The 18,518-nt window shown below is 39.9% G+C and overlaps 1 protein-coding gene across 1 annotated transcript in view; it reads right to left on the minus strand.

Moving 5' to 3' along the window:
• Window positions 1–3,804: 3,804 nt before the first annotated feature.
• FREM3 (FRAS1 related extracellular matrix 3) overlaps window positions 3,805–18,518 on the minus strand; it is a 91,193-nt gene continuing 76,479 nt past the window's right edge. The window contains exons 7-8 of the mRNA XM_049632216.1: window positions 7,471–7,620; window positions 3,805–4,308 (exon numbers count right to left, since the gene is read on the minus strand). Of these exons, the coding sequence (XP_049488173.1) occupies window positions 4,067–4,308; window positions 7,471–7,620 (392 nt within the window). The 3' untranslated portion in view covers window positions 3,805–4,066. The remainder of the gene's footprint in view (window positions 4,309–7,470; window positions 7,621–18,518) is intronic.

Below are 18,518 nucleotides of genomic sequence, written 5' to 3' on the forward strand. Positions count from 1 at the left end.
CTTTGTTCCCCGCCAAGCTGAGCTCTGCCGTCCGGGGGCTCAGCAGCTCTCCCTCCCTTTGTCCTCCAGCCTTCCCGCTTTCCGAGCAGAGCTGTTAACTTATGACCTCCCAGACGCTAAGTCGCGCTTGCTGTCGGAACACAGTCTGTCCGGCCCCTCCGCTTTTGCCAGCCAGACTTGGGGGCTCTGCTTGGCCGGCGAGCCGCCCCTCCGCCCCGGCTCCCTCCCGCCAGTCCGTGGAGCGCGCACCGCCTCGCCGCCCTTCCTACCCTCTTCCGTGGGCCTCTAGTCTGCGCTTGACTCCGGAGACTCCCTTCTGCTAATCCTCTGGCGGTTTTCTGGGTTCTTTAGGCAGGTGTAGGTGGAATCTAAGTGATCGGCAGGACGCGTTGTGAGCCCCGCGTCCTCCTACGCCGCCATCTTCCGGAACCTCCTATACTTTTGTCTTGATTATAATTTTGAATCCAAATTCCTCGTTTAACATTATAAATGTGGGGGGTGGGTGGAAAAGGCAAGCATTTGGGATGATTCCTGACTGCCTATCATGTTTTTAAAATTGATGTTCCACTGTAGAGTCAAAAGAACAAGGCTTCATAAAAAGTCCAACATATTTGTGTTTGCTCTCACCTGAATTCAGTTGACATATCATAGTGTCAAGATTCGCCTCAATACTAAGAATGGAGGAGTCTGAGGCACTGGTCCTTCAAACGACAACATGAACCTCAGGTCAAGAGAGGCTGGTAAATGAGTAAAGAGAAAGGAAGACTGCTGCATATATGCCCCCTGCTCTGAAAATATTCTTTAAAGGATATGAAAGATCACATCATTACTTGCCCTTCATCTGAGCATTATAAATTTGACTTACAGAGGTATACAAATATAAAAGTCTGAAATCAGGATCACTGGGACAAAATCTAGGCGAGGGCAGGTGGCTCTGCTCCCAGAAGCTCTAGAGGAGAAGCCACTTCTTGTCTCTCCCAGCTTTGGTGGCTGCCGGCCTCCCTTGGCTTGTGGCCCCATCACCTAATCTCTTCTCTTCTATGTGTGATCTCCAGCATCTCTCTCTTACAAGGGCATTTGTGATCACAGTTTGGGCCCATCCAGGAGTCTTCCCATCTCAAGACCCTTAATTTAATTTCATGTGCAGGGATCCTTTTTCCATGTAAGGCAAAATTCATGCACTCCAGGGAGGAAGGACCTGAATTCCTTGGAGGCCATTTTCAGCCTATTACATCTGTAAGATTCTGTTTTGTTTCCTTGTCTCTGTCTCATCATATTTAGAGACACCTTTGGTGAAACCCAGTTTTGCAACTCTGTTTACCTTTTTCTTTTATTTTCACTTCTATCATATTTAGTTCTGGGGATACCTCTTTGTATCCAGCTCATTTTTCTAAAGTCAGGGCTAATATTCCCAAGGGACCCCATTTGCTTCTGTCATAAATTGTGATAATGTAACAGAGTGAGGTCATTATAACCTGCTTAATTTTCTTAATGTCATAAGTAGCAACAATGTGCTCTTGAACACATATATTTACCAATGTAACTATTCAGTAGGTTTGGGGGAAAAAATGCTGATAATCTCATTACCCTAAAACAAAGTTATTATCTTTTCCAGACATGTCCTTTTTACTCTCTTTCATATGTTTAAAGATTACAATAGCAACGTGATCACTGATAATCTAGAATTCATATTATTCAATCAAGTAGATATCCCACAATTCATTTAACAATTTCCCTAGCAGGGAACATTTAGGTTGTTTATAATTATTCATTATTATAATAAGGTTAGGAGGTACAACATTGTGGTGCCTCATGGCAAAAAATTTGCAGAATGCTTACCTGGTAGAAAATGGATTGTGGAGTCATCAGTGTTGGGCTGCTCCTCATGGTCCATCATCAACTGGGCTGAAACCTGGTGGGTACAGCAGTGTATGGACTGACAGCTGGTGTCTCCTCTCCTCTGCTCCAGTAAAATGACTGCGCTTGGCTGCTTGTCTTTTTCAGGCAGGGCTCCTGTAAATTGGGCTCCTTAAGCTGGACTCTGGATACTAGAATAAAATATACAACACTTTTCCACGTATAGTTTATGCAATAGCAGCAACATCCTGGATGTGTCTGGTATATCTCCATTAAGTATTAATGAGAAAAATATGTACATACTTTTTATTCCCTAAAAATGTTAGCATGAGGAAAGAATATGTGAGGAATGAAAATGAGTCCAATTTTCCATAGTGTGTCAGTCCATTCTTGGTAGGAAATTGGGCATTTTTCACTCTTTTAGACTGTTAGAGCACCTTCATTCAGCATGTACATTCATTTAGTACAACTAAAGTTGTATAGAATACACCACGTTAAATCCTAGAAGCCTAAAAAAAGTCATTTTGCTTCCAGGCATGTCTTCCTGGGAGGAAATTAGGAATCGAACAGACTGACCTCACAGAAAGCACTGTTGGTAATGTTACCCAACAAAAATGTTGCATGCATAAACACTGCATTCTTCTCGATGGAGTTCCTTCACCAAGGACAGAATGAGAGACAGAAGGGTGGGGGGAAGAGGGAGAGAGAATGGCTGAAAAACACTGGAAGACCGGGATTAATTTCAGGTTCAAACTAGAATCCTCTGTGGCTTTCTGTATAAGGCTGACAATGTGGACTTATCATGGGCACAGAGGTGCTCAATGGGAAGTTTAGGATGGTTGCTTCACTTGGGGACTGTTGGGTGTACCTAAGAGTTACCCTGGCCAATACATAGTTTTTTCATTACTTAAAAAAAAAAAACATTTATGAAGCGTTCATATCTTTTTGACACATTGGAGAAGCCCAATAAATATCTGTTGAATTGAACTGAATTTAAAAGATTTTTGATCCTGGTAACTGGGCAAATTATAAGATGAGGGAGAGTGATTTTCTGTTGATAGATAAGTACTCAGACAGGAATTAGAACTGGAAATCAAGTCCAAATTTCTCATTTTAAGGAGAAGTGAGGTCAAGAGTTACAAGGTAGCTTGGAAAAATCTCCTCTCTGGTTGGAGAAGCTGATATTGTCTAGTAAGGAAGCAAAACCCAGGTTGATGACAGGGACTTCTCTACCTAAATACATAGATCACGTGGCAGCCAAGGGCCTTCTCGTCCCCTTCACTATCTGTGGGGAAGGCTTCTTGAAATGTTTTGTTTTGTTTTGTTTTGTTTTGTTTTTTGGAACGGTTCTTATGTGCAATGTTGGCTTGCAAATAGGTTAAGTCTTGTCTGAAACAGATTTAAAAAGCGTTTGTCAAAGAAATACCTAAAAGATATGACGGGAACGAAGATGTGTTTTTCAAAATAGTTGGGAAACTCGGATTTATGGGGTATTAGCTAAGGCATGTTGTCGGTAATTTATATTGCCAACTTTAAACTTCTTTAAGAACTAATTGGGCAGTTTAGGGATTATGCAACTCTTCAACTTTTCTTTCTTCTCTTTTTTGATACATTGATACATGAAATCATTTTATTGCTTTTTAAAAATCATCTTTTATAAAGGCATTTGCAAAAGAAGGGAGAGGTGATGAAAGGATTTTCCTACCTAAGTGGCTCTGATAAAAGGACTTGTGGAGGAAAATTGAGCAATTCGCAAAAAGGAGATTTCAGCGTATGGGCAAATTTCAGTTAGGGCACTCTTATCACAATAACCTGAAAAACTGAAAGAGGGTGACAGTATGTATGTGGGTGAAAGGTGCTTCACGTTGAGCATCAATTGGCAAAGAGAAGCCGACCCTTTTGTTCTTAACTCTTGATTTAATTGATGACAATGTTTTTCACAAGCTTTAGAAGCAAAGTAAAAGAAAATAGGAAAAGGAAAACAAGAACACAGTCTAATCTTTTGTGGGCTCAGTCCTCTCTCTGTATATGTGCATATCTCTATACCCATACAGTCACATAAGCTATATTTGTGTATATCACCAGCATACATATAACATCAATAACAGTACAATATCATTGATATTCCAGAGTTGCTAAGCTGTTAATACAGTACAGTTTCATTCTGTTGTTAGGAGACATATTTTGGCTGTTAAGTCCTTAAAGTCTTTCAATCAAAGGAACTACAAGTACTCTGCTTACAGTCAGTGATGGTGTCATTGATGAAAATGGTGGTTTTATTTGGTTCTCCAAGCACTGCACCCACTGGCATCTGGAGAACTAATTCAAACCTCTCTGGACCCTCCAAGATAGGTTGTCCCAGGTCATCAAGGATTGTCACTTGGAATATCTGCATATGCACTCCTGGTGCAAAGCCCAGAATTCGGCTGACGCCAACATAATCTATTCCGGCTAGTGGGAAAGGAAAGGTCAAGAGTGAGACTGTAGGATTCACTTTCACAAGTTTTCCTTCAAAGAAAAATTTTCTTCAGGGAATAATCACATTCTCCTATATACACAGCAACTTCAGAATCATATTTTGTGGGCTCAACCCCCAGAAAGAGAAAGTTTCCATATTCTACTGAATGCCATGATAGTCTCTCATCCATGAACATGGGCCATCCTCATCAGTGTTCTCCATGTTGAGACCAGGCACATTACTTTTTAAGTACTTCCACAAAAATCCCACTGATAGACTGAAGGTTCTCTGAAGGCAACTTCAATTTGTAGTGAAGAATTTATCTTTTTAATTTTTATTGTTAAGATAACTATCAGGAATTTAATTTTCATTAGGTTTCACTCATTCACCTTTGCTAGATATTTGGTTAATCTTATCACATTCTGCTCAATTTTACTAAGTCATGGAGTTGGTGCCACTTTCTGCGTTATTAATTATTTTGTAAGTTAGTTCACCTAATCATATAATTTCTTTGCTACTTATTTAAAAAAGTCATCAAATGTAAAGACAGCGGTAAATTATAACCAGTAGAATACAATAGAAGACCCTAGGTAATATAAATATATTAATAAATCGAGGAACAGAATATTTATATTGTCTCAAGGTATCTCTCCATAAAATAATTATTAATTGCAAAGGAAGAAAAATAACTTCACAGTGGGGAGAACTGGAAGATACCACTTAACCAAGTGATCAAAGTTAATACCACCATTAATAGGATAAATGGAAATGGTGTGCCATTTGATTGGCTCCAGTGACAACACAGTGTCATCTCTGCAACTTTCCTGCCAAAGATGCAGAGCCTGAATCTAATTATAAGGAAACATCAGACCTGGTGGATCTTGAATGAGGTGTTTAGATTAAATTGCAGTAATTTTATCAAGTTAATTTCCTGATTTTATGCTTGCATTGTGGTCATAGAGGAAAATATCTTTGTAGGAATGGCATTCTAAGTTTTCAGAGAGATGGTTCCAAATTTATTGACAACCTACTCTCGATGGTTCAGGAAAAAAAACCCTGCTTTTCCTGTACTTGTCACTTTTCTGTGAGTTTGAGATTGTTGCAAAGATATTTTTTTAAAAAGCCATTAAATAATTACATTTAAGAAAGACAAAGCAAGATTATGCTGAAAAATACCAGGGCAGGAGAGCAAGGAAAAGAGACTTTTGGATCTTTTACACTTTGGTTCAGGTCTTGAGTCTATTGCTTACTTGTACCAACTACTGAAACTCTCTGAGTCTCAGTTTCTTTAATTGCAAAATGGGGTAATTATTGCTATTTTACAAGGTTGTTGTGAAGATTAGAGATAATACAGCAAAGATTCTAGCATGGAGTCTGGCAAATAGTAGGCATCTAGTACAAAGAAATTATAATTATTATTTATGTAACAAGTTATAATGATATAGTATAACTATGTATGCATAATTATTATTGTTAATTAACCAAGCTGAGCAGAAGCATTACTTAAAAAAAATTTTTTTTTAACATTTACTTATTTTTGAGAGACAGAGATAGAGCACAAGCAGGGGAGGAGCAGAGAGAAAGGGAGACACAGAATCCGAAGCAGGCTCCTGGCTCTGAGCTGTCAGCACAGAGCCCGACGTGGGGCTCAAACCCATGAACTGTGAGATCATGACCGGAGGCGAAGTTGGGCATTCAACTGACTTAGCCACCCAGGTGCTCCACAGATGCATTATTTCTATTAGTCCATCCCCACCTGAGAGCTAGCAGAAGGGTCATTACTTGTATGCAAAGGGATTTATCTAAATGAATTCTAATTTTATTTTCCCAACCATAAGCAAAATAGCCCAATAAGCCAATTAGTCTATTTATTTTTGTTTCCACAAACACATAGAGAGTGAAAAATGACCTCTGTAAATTAAGAAAAAGAAAGAAGAGAAAAGAAAAAAAAGCAAGAAGAAAAAACCAAAAACCCACTAAAAAACCTTGTAAGGATCATTACTGGTTTCATGTACCATGTGCTATGATATAATCACTGGAGAGTTATAACATGTGAATTCTTCCAAGAGCAAGCACCGTGCTCTAAATCTGTCTTTATTTTCCTTCTTTATATTCCTGTTTATGGGTACATGCTGAAACTGGGTTTACAATAGAGGTCAATATAGATTTTATTCTCTTGATGCCTCATTAGTTAGTGTAGACTTTAATATTGCTGGGTTTTATTTGCAAGATTTGTGCTTTTATCTTAAAATATTCTCATGTGCCTTGGATATCCTGAACTAACTGATTGTCCATGACCCAGGAGACTAAAAGGTCCCAGATGACAAATGAGAAAATGTGGATATCATTGTAGATGGAAATTCCCCTTTCTTTTCCTGTTGAATTATTCTGTGTTTTGGGTTTTTGTTTGTTTGTTTTATTTTTTGGTAAAGCAGCTGACAGGCTTGCCAGAGCAGGTAGTATCCAGAACTGTCTAGCTCCACTGTCAGCCAGGCCTTAATTGTCCATATCAAGAGGGGCAAAGGTGAGTGGGCCATGAAGACACGATGCTTAAGCCAAGGAAAATGCCTGAGTCAGAGTGTAAACCTCCTGTCCTTCTAGGGTCTAACAGTACCTGGGTTTCCCCAGGAGACAGGCCTGATTCAGCCATTAAAGAGGTATTTTGGTCTGAAACACTGTTATGAACAGCTTATAGTATCTACAAATATTCTGAACTTCAGAAAATTAATTTGGGTCCATGACAATCCAATGGGTAATGAATGGATCATAAAGTCTATTTTATAAACAGCAAAAGTCATTACATACACAGACCATCTATGTGCTCAGGTAGGAGAAACTTAAAATCAGGGTCCATTAACAAAGACCAGGCATACTACACTTAACAGACTAGTCTCCACCCTATACATATATCTTGATAATGATATATTTTTTATTTAAAAAAATGTTTATTTTTGAAAGAGAGAGAGAGCATGAGAGGGAGGGGACAGAGAGAGAGGGAGACAGAGAATCCCAAGCTGATAGCACAGAGCCTGATGCGAGGCTAGAACTCATGAACCATGAGATATGACCTGCACCGAAATCAAGAGTCAGATGCTCAACCAAATGAACTACCCAGGTACCCCATGACACATTTTTTTAAAAAATGGTCCTCTCACCTTCTGCTGATGCTGGCTCTGTCTTCCTGGAGTGCACAGTGACAGATGATGCTTGTGAAAGGTCAGGGCCTGTCCTCCAGACACAGATCTCTAAGGAGCCAGCACTTTCATCGACATGATACTCAGCATTCCCAAAGTGCAGGGTAGGCTCTAGGGAGGCACCAAGGGACAAATTAAGAATACTTCAGCCCACCAGGCCAACTATCTCATTAGCCCTGTGACCCTGGATGTTTGTCACAATCATCAGACTTGACAGATCCCACAGACTGGAGAAGGAAAAAACAACATACACACACACACACACACACACACACACCCATGTCAGAATCACATGCCACAAATTTGACTCCAGGAGGTGCAGTGAGATAAGATCAGCTAGAATTCTACTCACTTTTCTGTTTCAAGAGATTTCTGTCATACAAAGAAATTTCTCTGTTGGGGAAAATTGGCCAACTAGCTGTAACTCAAGCAAGTCAGTTAGTGTTTGGGAAAGGATGGTGGGGAATTTACAAGGCTTTTTCTCAGGAGAAAGTGCTCTTTATATTGAGGGACAGTCTAGCCAGGGTTCTGAATTTGAGGACTGCTGCTGTTCCTTTTTTCATAACACTTGTTGACAGAAATCCTAGGGGGTGGCAGGATCCCATGAGCTGAGATGCCAGAAATGCTCCACTGGAGGCAGAGAAGGGGGTCCCTAGATAGAGTAGGTTGAGGAAGCCAAAGTGGAAATCAGACTTTAGGGGGCAGGTAGAAGGGTAGCCTATATTCCTCCTGAAGGGAGGAAAAGTTTGACAATGAGAAAGTTAGGACTTTTATGGGTATACCTATTTATATCTTGTTCTCGGTGTTTTAAAAAGTAACCCATGAACTTAGCTGACTATTTAAAGCTTACACAGGTTTAGCTAGCTGTTATACCAGACAGCTATACTAGCTGTCATGGAAAGGTTTTAAAATGAATGTTTGTGTAGACTGTGAAATCTGGAGGCAAGAAAAAAATGTAAACACCAAGAAGCAGCTTCACCATGGAGGAATGACCCCCGAGAGAGTAAATGGAAAGTTAACATTATAGAGGTGACATCTTTGCAAGCATAATGCAACACGGGAGCATATCTGGATTAAATTTAAAATTTTGGAAGGTGGAAATCAAGCTTAATAAGCATTATTTACTCAGGATGTATTTTAGTAGATTTCTTAATGCTGAGGAAAGTTTTACTCAAAGTTTTAACATGGCATACAAGACCTCTCCTTATCTGACTGGAGTCCATTTTTCTGGAATCACTGGGCACCACAACTGGCCCTGTGCCCTGTTGCACTAAACAGCTCACTGCATACCCAACACACTGTGTGTTTCTGGGCCTTCACTGTTGCTGGTGATTTTTCCTGAGCTGGAACTCTCTTCCCAAATATCCGATTTCACACATTTCTACTCATTCTTTAAGAATGTGATTAAGAGTTACCTGCTCTGGGAACCCATATATAACTTACTCAAGAAATTCGGCATTCTTTACCCCATGCTCCCTAACATTCTGAGTAGCTCTGTGCCTGAGGGGTGGGGCACTCTTGCTATGGGCTCACCGTAGATGGGAGGATTGCGCTCACAGAAGAGGGGGGGGGGCATTCTGTCTTTTCTTCTTGCCTAGACCTTTCAAGCCATCTCCCCATTGCTGCCGATGAATATTTCAGATACTTCCAAGCTTGGGACAGGACAGAGGGAGGAAAGGCAAAAGGAGCAGGGAAGTTCTTTCTTAGTGGCTATCATCATGGTGATCACATGCTCTGGTCTTAGACGATGGAGGAAAACTGATTCTCTTTCTCACAGGCACTTTTGTGTGTTCTCTAGAGAGCCCTCACTCCCGTAGTTGTGTATTTCTCATTTGCTGTTCCCTTGATGAGGATGATGCATCTCTATTCTTGTGGGTCACTTAATCATTTCTCAGTCCATTAGCATTGGCAGTGCTTCTGCTTAGGCTCTTTCACCCCTCTAGATGGCGCCTGCAGACAAGACCTAAGACGAGTTCATTCTGGCTCTCTCCCCTGTGTGCCTGGCTCACATTTGGTCCATGGCAACCTTTCTGCAACTGTTGCCTTGATAAACTCTAGGAATACTGTCTAATCCTGAAGCAGCCCCTCTTTTTTGCTCATCCATCAGAGCACCCAACCAGCTTGACTCCTACGTTGTGATTTTCCAGGTAGAGCCAAACGTCAATTCACTGTGTCCTCCATATTGTACAGGACACACATTACTTCCCAAACGGTCTCCTTAGAACTCTTTTTCTTAAGATGTCTGGGTGGCTCAATCAGTTAAGCATCCAACTTTGGCTCAGGTCATGATCTCACAGTTCGTGAATTTGAGCCCTGCATCAGGCTCTGTACTGACAGCTCAGAGCCTGGAGCCTGCTTCAGATTCGGTGTTTCTCTCTACGCCCCTCCCCTGCTTGCGCTCTCTCTCTGTCTCTCAAAAAGAAATAAATGTTAAAAACATTAAAAAAAGAACTCCTTCTCTTGATTTATGACCTCTGTAAAAAGTTAAAATGTTAAAGCTACCAAGCTAACACGCTATTCTGTGTTTTTATGACAACCTTACACACTTCTCAGGGTCAGGGACTATAGTCCAAGCATACCCTCAGTGACACGGAGGCTGGTGTATTACAAGTACTGAAGAATTTGTCAAAAAAATCATTTTAACTCACTTCTGTTACATTTTGAACTTACTACAAAGGGTTTTTGTTTTTTGTTTTTTGTTTTTGTTTTTTTTTTAGGTTGGGACAAAGTGATCTGATATTTTAGCACAGAACTTATTCTGTATTATGTATAGGGAAGGGCAAGAGGTAAGAAAGAGAAAACATACTTGGGTCATATATGTTGCTATGCAGAAAAAAAAATGTGCCAAGCCTCTAGGAATATAGTCAGATGTAAGATGTAAGAGGAGGATAGTGCCACTTGGAAGAAAAATAATGAAACCCTCCTGAGATGCTCTGTGTATGGTGCATCAGGAGATTTGTTGAAATGGAGAAAAGACTGCCTCTGTGTTGCCCAGCAGTGTCTCTAGTTATCTTTGTCCTAGGTCTGTCTAAAGAACTGAGGTGATGGCAGTAATCCTTAAGGGTAGGCAATTATGAGAGCATGACCCCATCACACTTAACGTTAAATTGATTCCACAGCCATAGATGCGTTTTTATCTCCTTTCAAAGAAAATGATGGTTGTGACCCCAGCACACTTACGTTAAATTGATTCCACAGCCATAGATGTGTTTTGATCTCCTTTCAAAGAGAATGTCCTTTAAACAGAAATAGGGAAAAGGAGTATGACAAATTGGGAAGTGAAGCGCTTACAAGAGATATGACTGGCATGTAATTCAGTGGAATTCAATGTCCAGATTCAGGGAAATTTCATGACAAGATCCAGAAAGGACTTTCAGAGGAAGTGACAGAAGTACTATTGGTAAACATTGAGAAACCCCTCAGAACAGGATAGATGTCAAAAGATGGAAGGTCGGAAAATGTCTTTTCAGTTGCCTCAGCAGAGAAAATAAAATCCAGAAGCAAACTGGTAAGCTTAATCTCTAGAAAAATTCTCGAACAGTTTATTTAAAATGATTTCTGAATTCTTAGGAAAGAAAGAGGTGATGCCTATGAGTCAATATGAGTTCTTTAATATCAGGCCTCACGAAGTCAAATTCAATTTTGTTTTGTTCAGTTAAACACCTACTGAACATCCCCTCTGTGCTCTAAGCACTGTGGTAGCTAATGGGGATATAGAGGAGTAGGTATATTTTGCCCTCAAGGTATTTTTGGTATAAGAGGGCAGCCACACCAGTTTCAATCAGCTGACCCCTGCGTGCTTGGACAAGAGAAGGCACAACCTCAAGGCTCAAAGGAGGAGTCCTGGGAGGAATAAAGCTGTGATGGATCTGAGGATGAAGGAGAATGGACCAATGGGAAAGCTGGGAGGAATGTTCCAAACAGAGTGGCTAATACAGAAAAAGGCACATAAGCCTGAAGAAGCCTAGTGTCTGGGGAGAAATACAAGCCTTTGTTTCCTAGTGATATATGAGATGAGAGTAAAGGGATATTGGGAATGCATTAGAGAGGAAGGTAGAAGCCAGATACTGCAGGGACTTGGATCAATTTGAAGTAAATGAGTCTTTACTTTTTAGACTCTATAGAACGTGGGAACCGATTTTAAGCAGTGGAAAGGTGGTTGGTTTTTGCTGTTGTTTTCTGTACATCTGTCTAACTTCAGTGTGAGCTACAGATTGAAGGAAGAGTTAACGTTACCAAGTAGGAAGCTACTGCAATTACCAGGTGACACATGAGCATGGTTTGAAGTACATACTAGTATTAAGGTTGAAGGGGGAGATGAATGGGGTAAGTGTCCTGAGCAGCACCCAGTGGTTGGATGTAGGCAGCTTCTAGGATGCCCTGGGGGTGTGGGAGTGGAATTGTCAATAACTTAGTTGGGAATATAGGGGGGGAAATAGTCTAGACCAGGAGTAAGAGAGGGCAAGATGATGACGTCTGATGGGATATCCAAGTAGACAGGTCTAGAAAGGTTTAATGTGTGAATCTAGAGTTCAAGAATCAGGGCTCGAGATAAGATTTGAGGGTGTTAGGCACACAAGTTGGAGTCCATCCTGTACAGATGATATAATCATCCAATATGGATGAATAAAGAGAATTGTAGTGGTGGAATCAACCTTTAGGGAAACTGGCAGAGGGGAAAAAGTGCAAAAGAGAAACAAAAAAAAAAAAAAAAAGAAAGAAAGAAAAAGGAAGGACAGACAGACAGATGAATGAAAAAACGGATTGGTGGCAAGAAAGGGGGAACCAGGAGTATCAAGAGCAGAGAGTTTTGAGAAAAATGAGTGGTCACAACGTCAAATGTAGTAAGCATTTCCAGAAAGATATGTGCAAGACAACAGTGGCAATCAGTGCAAAACAAAAAAATACATCTTATGAGACTTTAAGCTGCAAAAAGTGAACTATGGCACCCAAGTTTAAGAACAAAAACAGTGGGGTGTTTGGGTGGCTCAGTTGGTTGAGCATTTGACTCTTGATTTCAACTCAGATCATGACCTCATGGCTTGTGGGTTCAAGCTCCACATTGGGCTCTGTGCTGATGGTGGGGAGTCTGCTTGGGATTCTCTCTCTCACTCTCTCTCTTTCTCTCTCAAAATAAATAAAAAAACTTAAAAAAAAGAACTGAAATAATTTTTTCTATTTATGAAGCCTGTGGCAATTGTATTGTAATATGAACAACTCTATACAGCACAGTGATACTCTTTCTTCTGAATGGTTTCCTAGTTTTACAGCACAGAAAAAGGTCTTTCAGGTTTTAAAACCATTTATGTGTTGAACTTTATCTTGGTCTTGCAACAGTATTAACCACATAAAAAAAAAGTTGGATGTGCTGATTTCACCAAAATGACACCTTGTTTATATGCAATTTCTTTACACAATTTTTCTTTACAATGTTTTCTTAAATCTGTCATCATTCTGTTCAATACCCATTCAATGATAAAGATACTAATCTATGTGGCAATCTTTATAGGCAAATTTTATGCATGTTATACAAATCTTATTGCCTCAGGACAAAACTAACAGCCCTCTATGAAACTGGACATCAATTCTTTCTTTGTAGCAGATTACAAGTTTTCAAATCACATCATAAAAACTGAAAGAAACCTCCTCAGTAGAAAACAGAAACCTGCTATAAGTGTTTAAATATAAAACAGACACAATTTGCTAATTAAAAGTGTCCTCAGGGGGCTCCTGGGTGGCTCAGTCAGTTAAGCGTCTGACTTCCGCTCAGGTCATGATCTCACAGTTCGTGGGTTCAAGCCCCACATCCGGCTCTGTGCTGACAGCTTGGAGCCTAGAACTTGCTTCGGATTCTGTCTCCCTCTCTATCTGACCCTCCCCCACTCACACTCTGTCTCTCTCTCCCTCAAAATAGATAAACATTAAAAAAAAAAAGTGTCCTCAGTTTCCTCCTGCCCCTGGTACAGGGCCAGTGGAAGTTAGGGTCTGAAGCCTATCACGCATTCATTTAGCTAATACTTATTGGCCATACTCTGTGGTATCTGCCCTCATCAGTTGCTGTTTTTTATAAGGGATTCTGTGGCAGTGCAGGGCCAGGATCTTGGATGGTTCAGTTGCCTCTGCTCCTGAATGATTTCTTAGCGTTACTCCATGGTAGTTGCCTTTACAAAGGTATTCCTGTAGGTGACCCATCTGACAAGGGGATATTTGATCTCTGTTTAAGGAAGCAAAACACTTCTCAGAATCTAGCTAAATAGAATAACAACATTTCATCCCTTAAAAGGTACAGCACAGGGAATACAGTCATTGGTATTGTAATAGCGTTGTGTGGTAACAGATGGTGGCTACACTTGTGGTGGGCACATCATAACATAGAGACTTGACCATCACTATGTTTTACCCTTGAAACTAATGTAACATTATGTGCCAACTATACGTCAATTAAAAAAATTATCTAAAACAACCCAAACCAACCAAACAAAAAAACCCATTGCATTCCAATTCTAATTAGAAAAAAAAAAGTTTTCCTTCAACTGGCTTGGCCACATCTTTAGACTGCTGGATAGTTGGCCTAAATGAAAACCTACTTCTGCTACAAGATGATGGACTCGACATGTCTGAACAAAGAAAGCATTATTGGTTCTTAACAAGTGCCCAGACTATGGCAAATTACACACAAAATCCTAACCCTGGAAAATGAGTGTGCACTTTGCTCAATATTTTCCCAAACCATCAATTTTGTAAGACACTTGTTATTCCTGACTGAAACGACAACTATATTACTGCCTGAGATAGACTACACATTAGAGTTTGATAAAAGTTTAGTGCTTAAAAACTGAATTAGAGGAATTGTCATTTAACATCGGTATTCCAAAAGATTATAATCACGTGGTAGGCACACGTGGCTATTTCTCAAGGAGAAGGTAAAATGGTACCATTCAAAGGAACCAGTAGCATCATGAATGGCAAAATCTCTGAATACCTTTAAGTCTAGTGACTAAAGTGGAAGAAGCACCCATAGCAGTCATTCAGGGGCAGTTGTTACCTGAGCGCCACCGCCGGGACCTGAAAGGGGAGGAAGTCACACCTTAGAATTTTACAGAATACCTTTGCTGAAATATCATTAATTCTGACTGTGGAATTGGGATGTTTTAGGGCACTTACTCAGTACAGTCCACCTGGGGCTACAGGGAACGTGACTGTGCAGCCTCAGCAGAGTGGGGCTAGATTAGTATGGTCACATCTGTAGCAAAATTGCTTTATGAAGTTTACTCTGTGTGGGACCTAGAAAAGAGAAAGCAGCCAGAAGAAAGAATGGGCTGTCCATTCCAGCATGTTAAAAGGAAGAGTATTCTGACCATGGACCTTGAGAGTCCAGGACTCCTGACAGTCTTTGCCCAGGCTAGATAGAGGTGGTTCTGTGGCTTGATGGCATTGCTAAGATGCACATCAAACAATTTCCTGCTTATAAGGTCGTTGCCCATGTAGTCTCCTTTAATGAGTGGGTACTGGGGTTTTCTAAGCTTAGCAAAGTGCTCCGTCATCAATAAATGTTAAAGGATCTGAATGCAAGTTTCCTGGATTCAACCATTACTAACAGTGACTTGCTCAGAAAAGTATGTAGTGATTAAGATTGTTTATACCGAACTAAAAATCTTCCATTATTTCTGTACATGACTGTTTCCCCATTCAAAAGATGTCATAATTTTGAGAAGTCTAAGTAGAGATCAAGTCAGATGTGACAGGAAGGCAAGAGAAAGACCTTATTTGACTTTGTGGTCCTGTGCTAAGTGCACAGTAGGTCACTATAAATGTTTCTTGAATGACTTAATTACTTAAGAATCTACTAAAATCATTACAAACAATACTGTAAGTTAACAACTGTATCATATACTGGATTTTGTGTTAATTTTCTTCCTTTTTGTTCTATTTTTTTCCCTTTCTTTTTATATTTAGCATTGGAGAGTGACACCATTTCTCCATTCTAAACATGGTAAGATTTAAAACTACTAAGGTTTTTAGGGGTACCTGGATGGCTCAGTCAGTTGAGTGTCTGACTTCAGCTCAGGTCATGATCTAGCATTTCATGAGTTGTGAGTTCAAGCCCCACATCGGACTCACTGTTGTCAGCACAGAGACCACTTTAGATCTTCTGTCACCCCCTCTATCTGCTCCCCCTCCACTTGTGCTCTCTCAAAAATTAAAAAAAAACATTTTGAAACTACTAAGGTTTTAAAGTAAAAAGTAAGTGGGGATATGTCAGGACTCAAAGAGAAAGTATTTCTCTTTGAGGGATTAGGACATGGACTTATTTGAGGGCCATTATTCAGCCTACCATATTGACCAATAGACTTGAATGTCCACCCCTTTGACAGTTATTCATTTCTTACTGTACACACAAACACTGAGATTTGGGTTAAGAAGCTCGGTCCAAGCTCTTCCATAAGTTGGGTCCAAGAGTAAACTCACTTTTGAGCACACCAACAAAGTCATAGTCCATTCTGAGCTCTGTGAAATTTCTTGCTTAGCTCTGATGTCTGTTGGATCATTTATGCTCATCTCTGGTATTTGTAGTTTTGCAAGACACTCTGGTGTTTTGATAAACTCTTAAAAAGTGTTAGGGAAAGAGGTTGTAAGAAATATACTTCTCACTGGGAAAAAAAAAGAGAATCATTGAAGGTTGGACAATCTTATTCTTTACTTTTGCTTTAGTTTTTCAGGATGATTTTTAAGAAAAATTTCTTCCTAAATGTGTGGGTAAAATTGCAATGTACTTCCTTATCAAAGTGTAACTCATTATATGCTTAGAAAATGTTACAGCATGAAAAACTATATAGTGTACAGATATTATTTTGGGGGATCTCCTAGAACCCAAGTAGAAAAAATAGCATGAGTCAAACAATAGGAATTTATTTATCTGGAGGAAGCCTTGGAGAAACAGAAAACAAAATGGGTAGCCTGAATCAGAAGGCCATTCAAATTCAGTGATTAGCCATTTTACCTGATTTTTTAGGAGCAATATTTTAACACAAATTTTTAAGTTCATGACAACAGTTAAAAAATACTCAAATATTCTATAGGGTATTTCATTTTATAGGTATGAGTAATGATTAACTAAAGCCTTAAGAAGGACTTCAAGAACCGTCAAATTCTAGGGGCGCCTGGGTGGCTCAGTTGGTTAAGCATCCAACTCTTGATTTTGGCTCAGGTCATGCTCTCACGGGTTCATGATATTAAGCCCTGCATCGGACTCTGTGTTGATAGCATGGAGCCTGCTTGAGATTTTCTTTCCCCCTCTCTCTCTGCCCCTCCCCTGTTCATATGCACTCATACTCTCTTTCTCAATACATACATACATACATACATACATACTTTGGGAAAAAAAAAGAAACATCAAATTCTAGAGTTGGAAGGGTCCCTAGAGATAACACATTTAAACCTCCTTACTTTATGGATTGGGAAACTGAGCTCCAGATAGCTTGACCTGACCAACGTCACCTGGAGAGGTGGTAATGCCCAGCCTCAGAATGCCATCTAATCTTGCCTAGATCTGAACACAGCAACTCACAGCCGCTCAAATCCTGACAGAAGCATGTTTGAGAGATGAAGCAGTCTGAGACTGGTAATCAGATAGTCTGATCCTGCTCCTGGCTTTATCAACATTTTCTCTTGAAAGTGCCTCTTGTAGAAAGGGCAATTGAAACCTAGGAAAATAATATTGGGCTTGATACTTTGTATCACATCTGGGGCATGGGGTTGGTGTTGAGGAGTGAGGAGACCCCTTCTTCTCTGGCCAAATTTCAGCTGGGATACCCTGGAACTAGAGCCAAATTTTTTGTCACATAGGGTAGGAAGAAAAGTCTGGATGCCTAGACATGGGAGCTCCATGGTACCCTTGTACCATTTGAAGAATCATGTACTTATTGTTATGAGCAAGCCCCCTTATGCTGCTAAGATGAGGGTCACTGTGGGCAGTCCAGGTTGGAGAATCAGATACTTAACTTTGGTCCTCTTCTTGGCTTCTTTCTAAGTCTTGGGTCACATCCTTAGGCTGTTTTTTTTTAATAAATTCATACACAAATATTTTATCTTCCTGAATTATTTTTTTGTTCTTGGGGTTGGTGATATCTATGTATTTGACAAGCCTCTCACAGTCTTTGGAGAAAGGAACATCAAATAGATTTATCTCTCAACTGTTGAAGGACAATGTAATAATAAGGCAGTTATTGCCAAGAGTTAATAAAAATAAAAGGGAGCCTACAAGATGGGAGAAGATATTTGCAAACAACATAGCTGATAAAAGATTAGTATCCAAAATCTGTAAAGAACTTATCAAACTCAATACCTGAAAAACAAACATCCAATTAAGAAATAGGCAGAAAACATGAATAGACATTTTCCAAAGAAGACATCTAGATGGCTAACAGACACATGTAAAGACACTCAACATCACTCATCATCAGGGAAATACAAATCAAAACTATGATGAGCTATCACCTCACATCTGTCAGAATGGCTAAAATTAACACCACAAGAAAAAACAGGTATGGGCAAGGATGAGAAGAAAGGGGAACCCTCTTGCTATTGTTGGTGGGAATGCAAACTGGAGCAGCCACTCTGGAGAACAGTATGGAGGTTCCTCAAAAAACTAAAAATATAAATACTCTATGATCCAGCAATTGCATCTTTGGGTATTCATCCAAAGGATACAAAAGTACAGATTTGAAGGGGTACATACATCCCAATGTTCATAGCAGCACTATCAACAATAGCCAAACTATGGAGAGAGCCCAAATGTTCATCAACTGATGAATGGATAAAGAAGATGTGGTACACACACACACACACACACACACACACATACACATGCACAATGGAATATTACTAAGCCATCAAAAAGAATGAAATCTTGCCATTTGCAATGACATAGATCTATTTATGCTAAGTGAAATAAGTCAGTCAGAGAAAGAACACAAAATATTTCACTCATGTGGAACTTAAGAGACAAA

Source organism: Panthera uncia, chromosome B1 (genome assembly GCF_023721935.1).
Source record: "Panthera uncia isolate 11264 chromosome B1, Puncia_PCG_1.0, whole genome shotgun sequence".
NCBI lineage: Eukaryota > Metazoa > Chordata > Mammalia > Carnivora > Felidae > Panthera > Panthera uncia.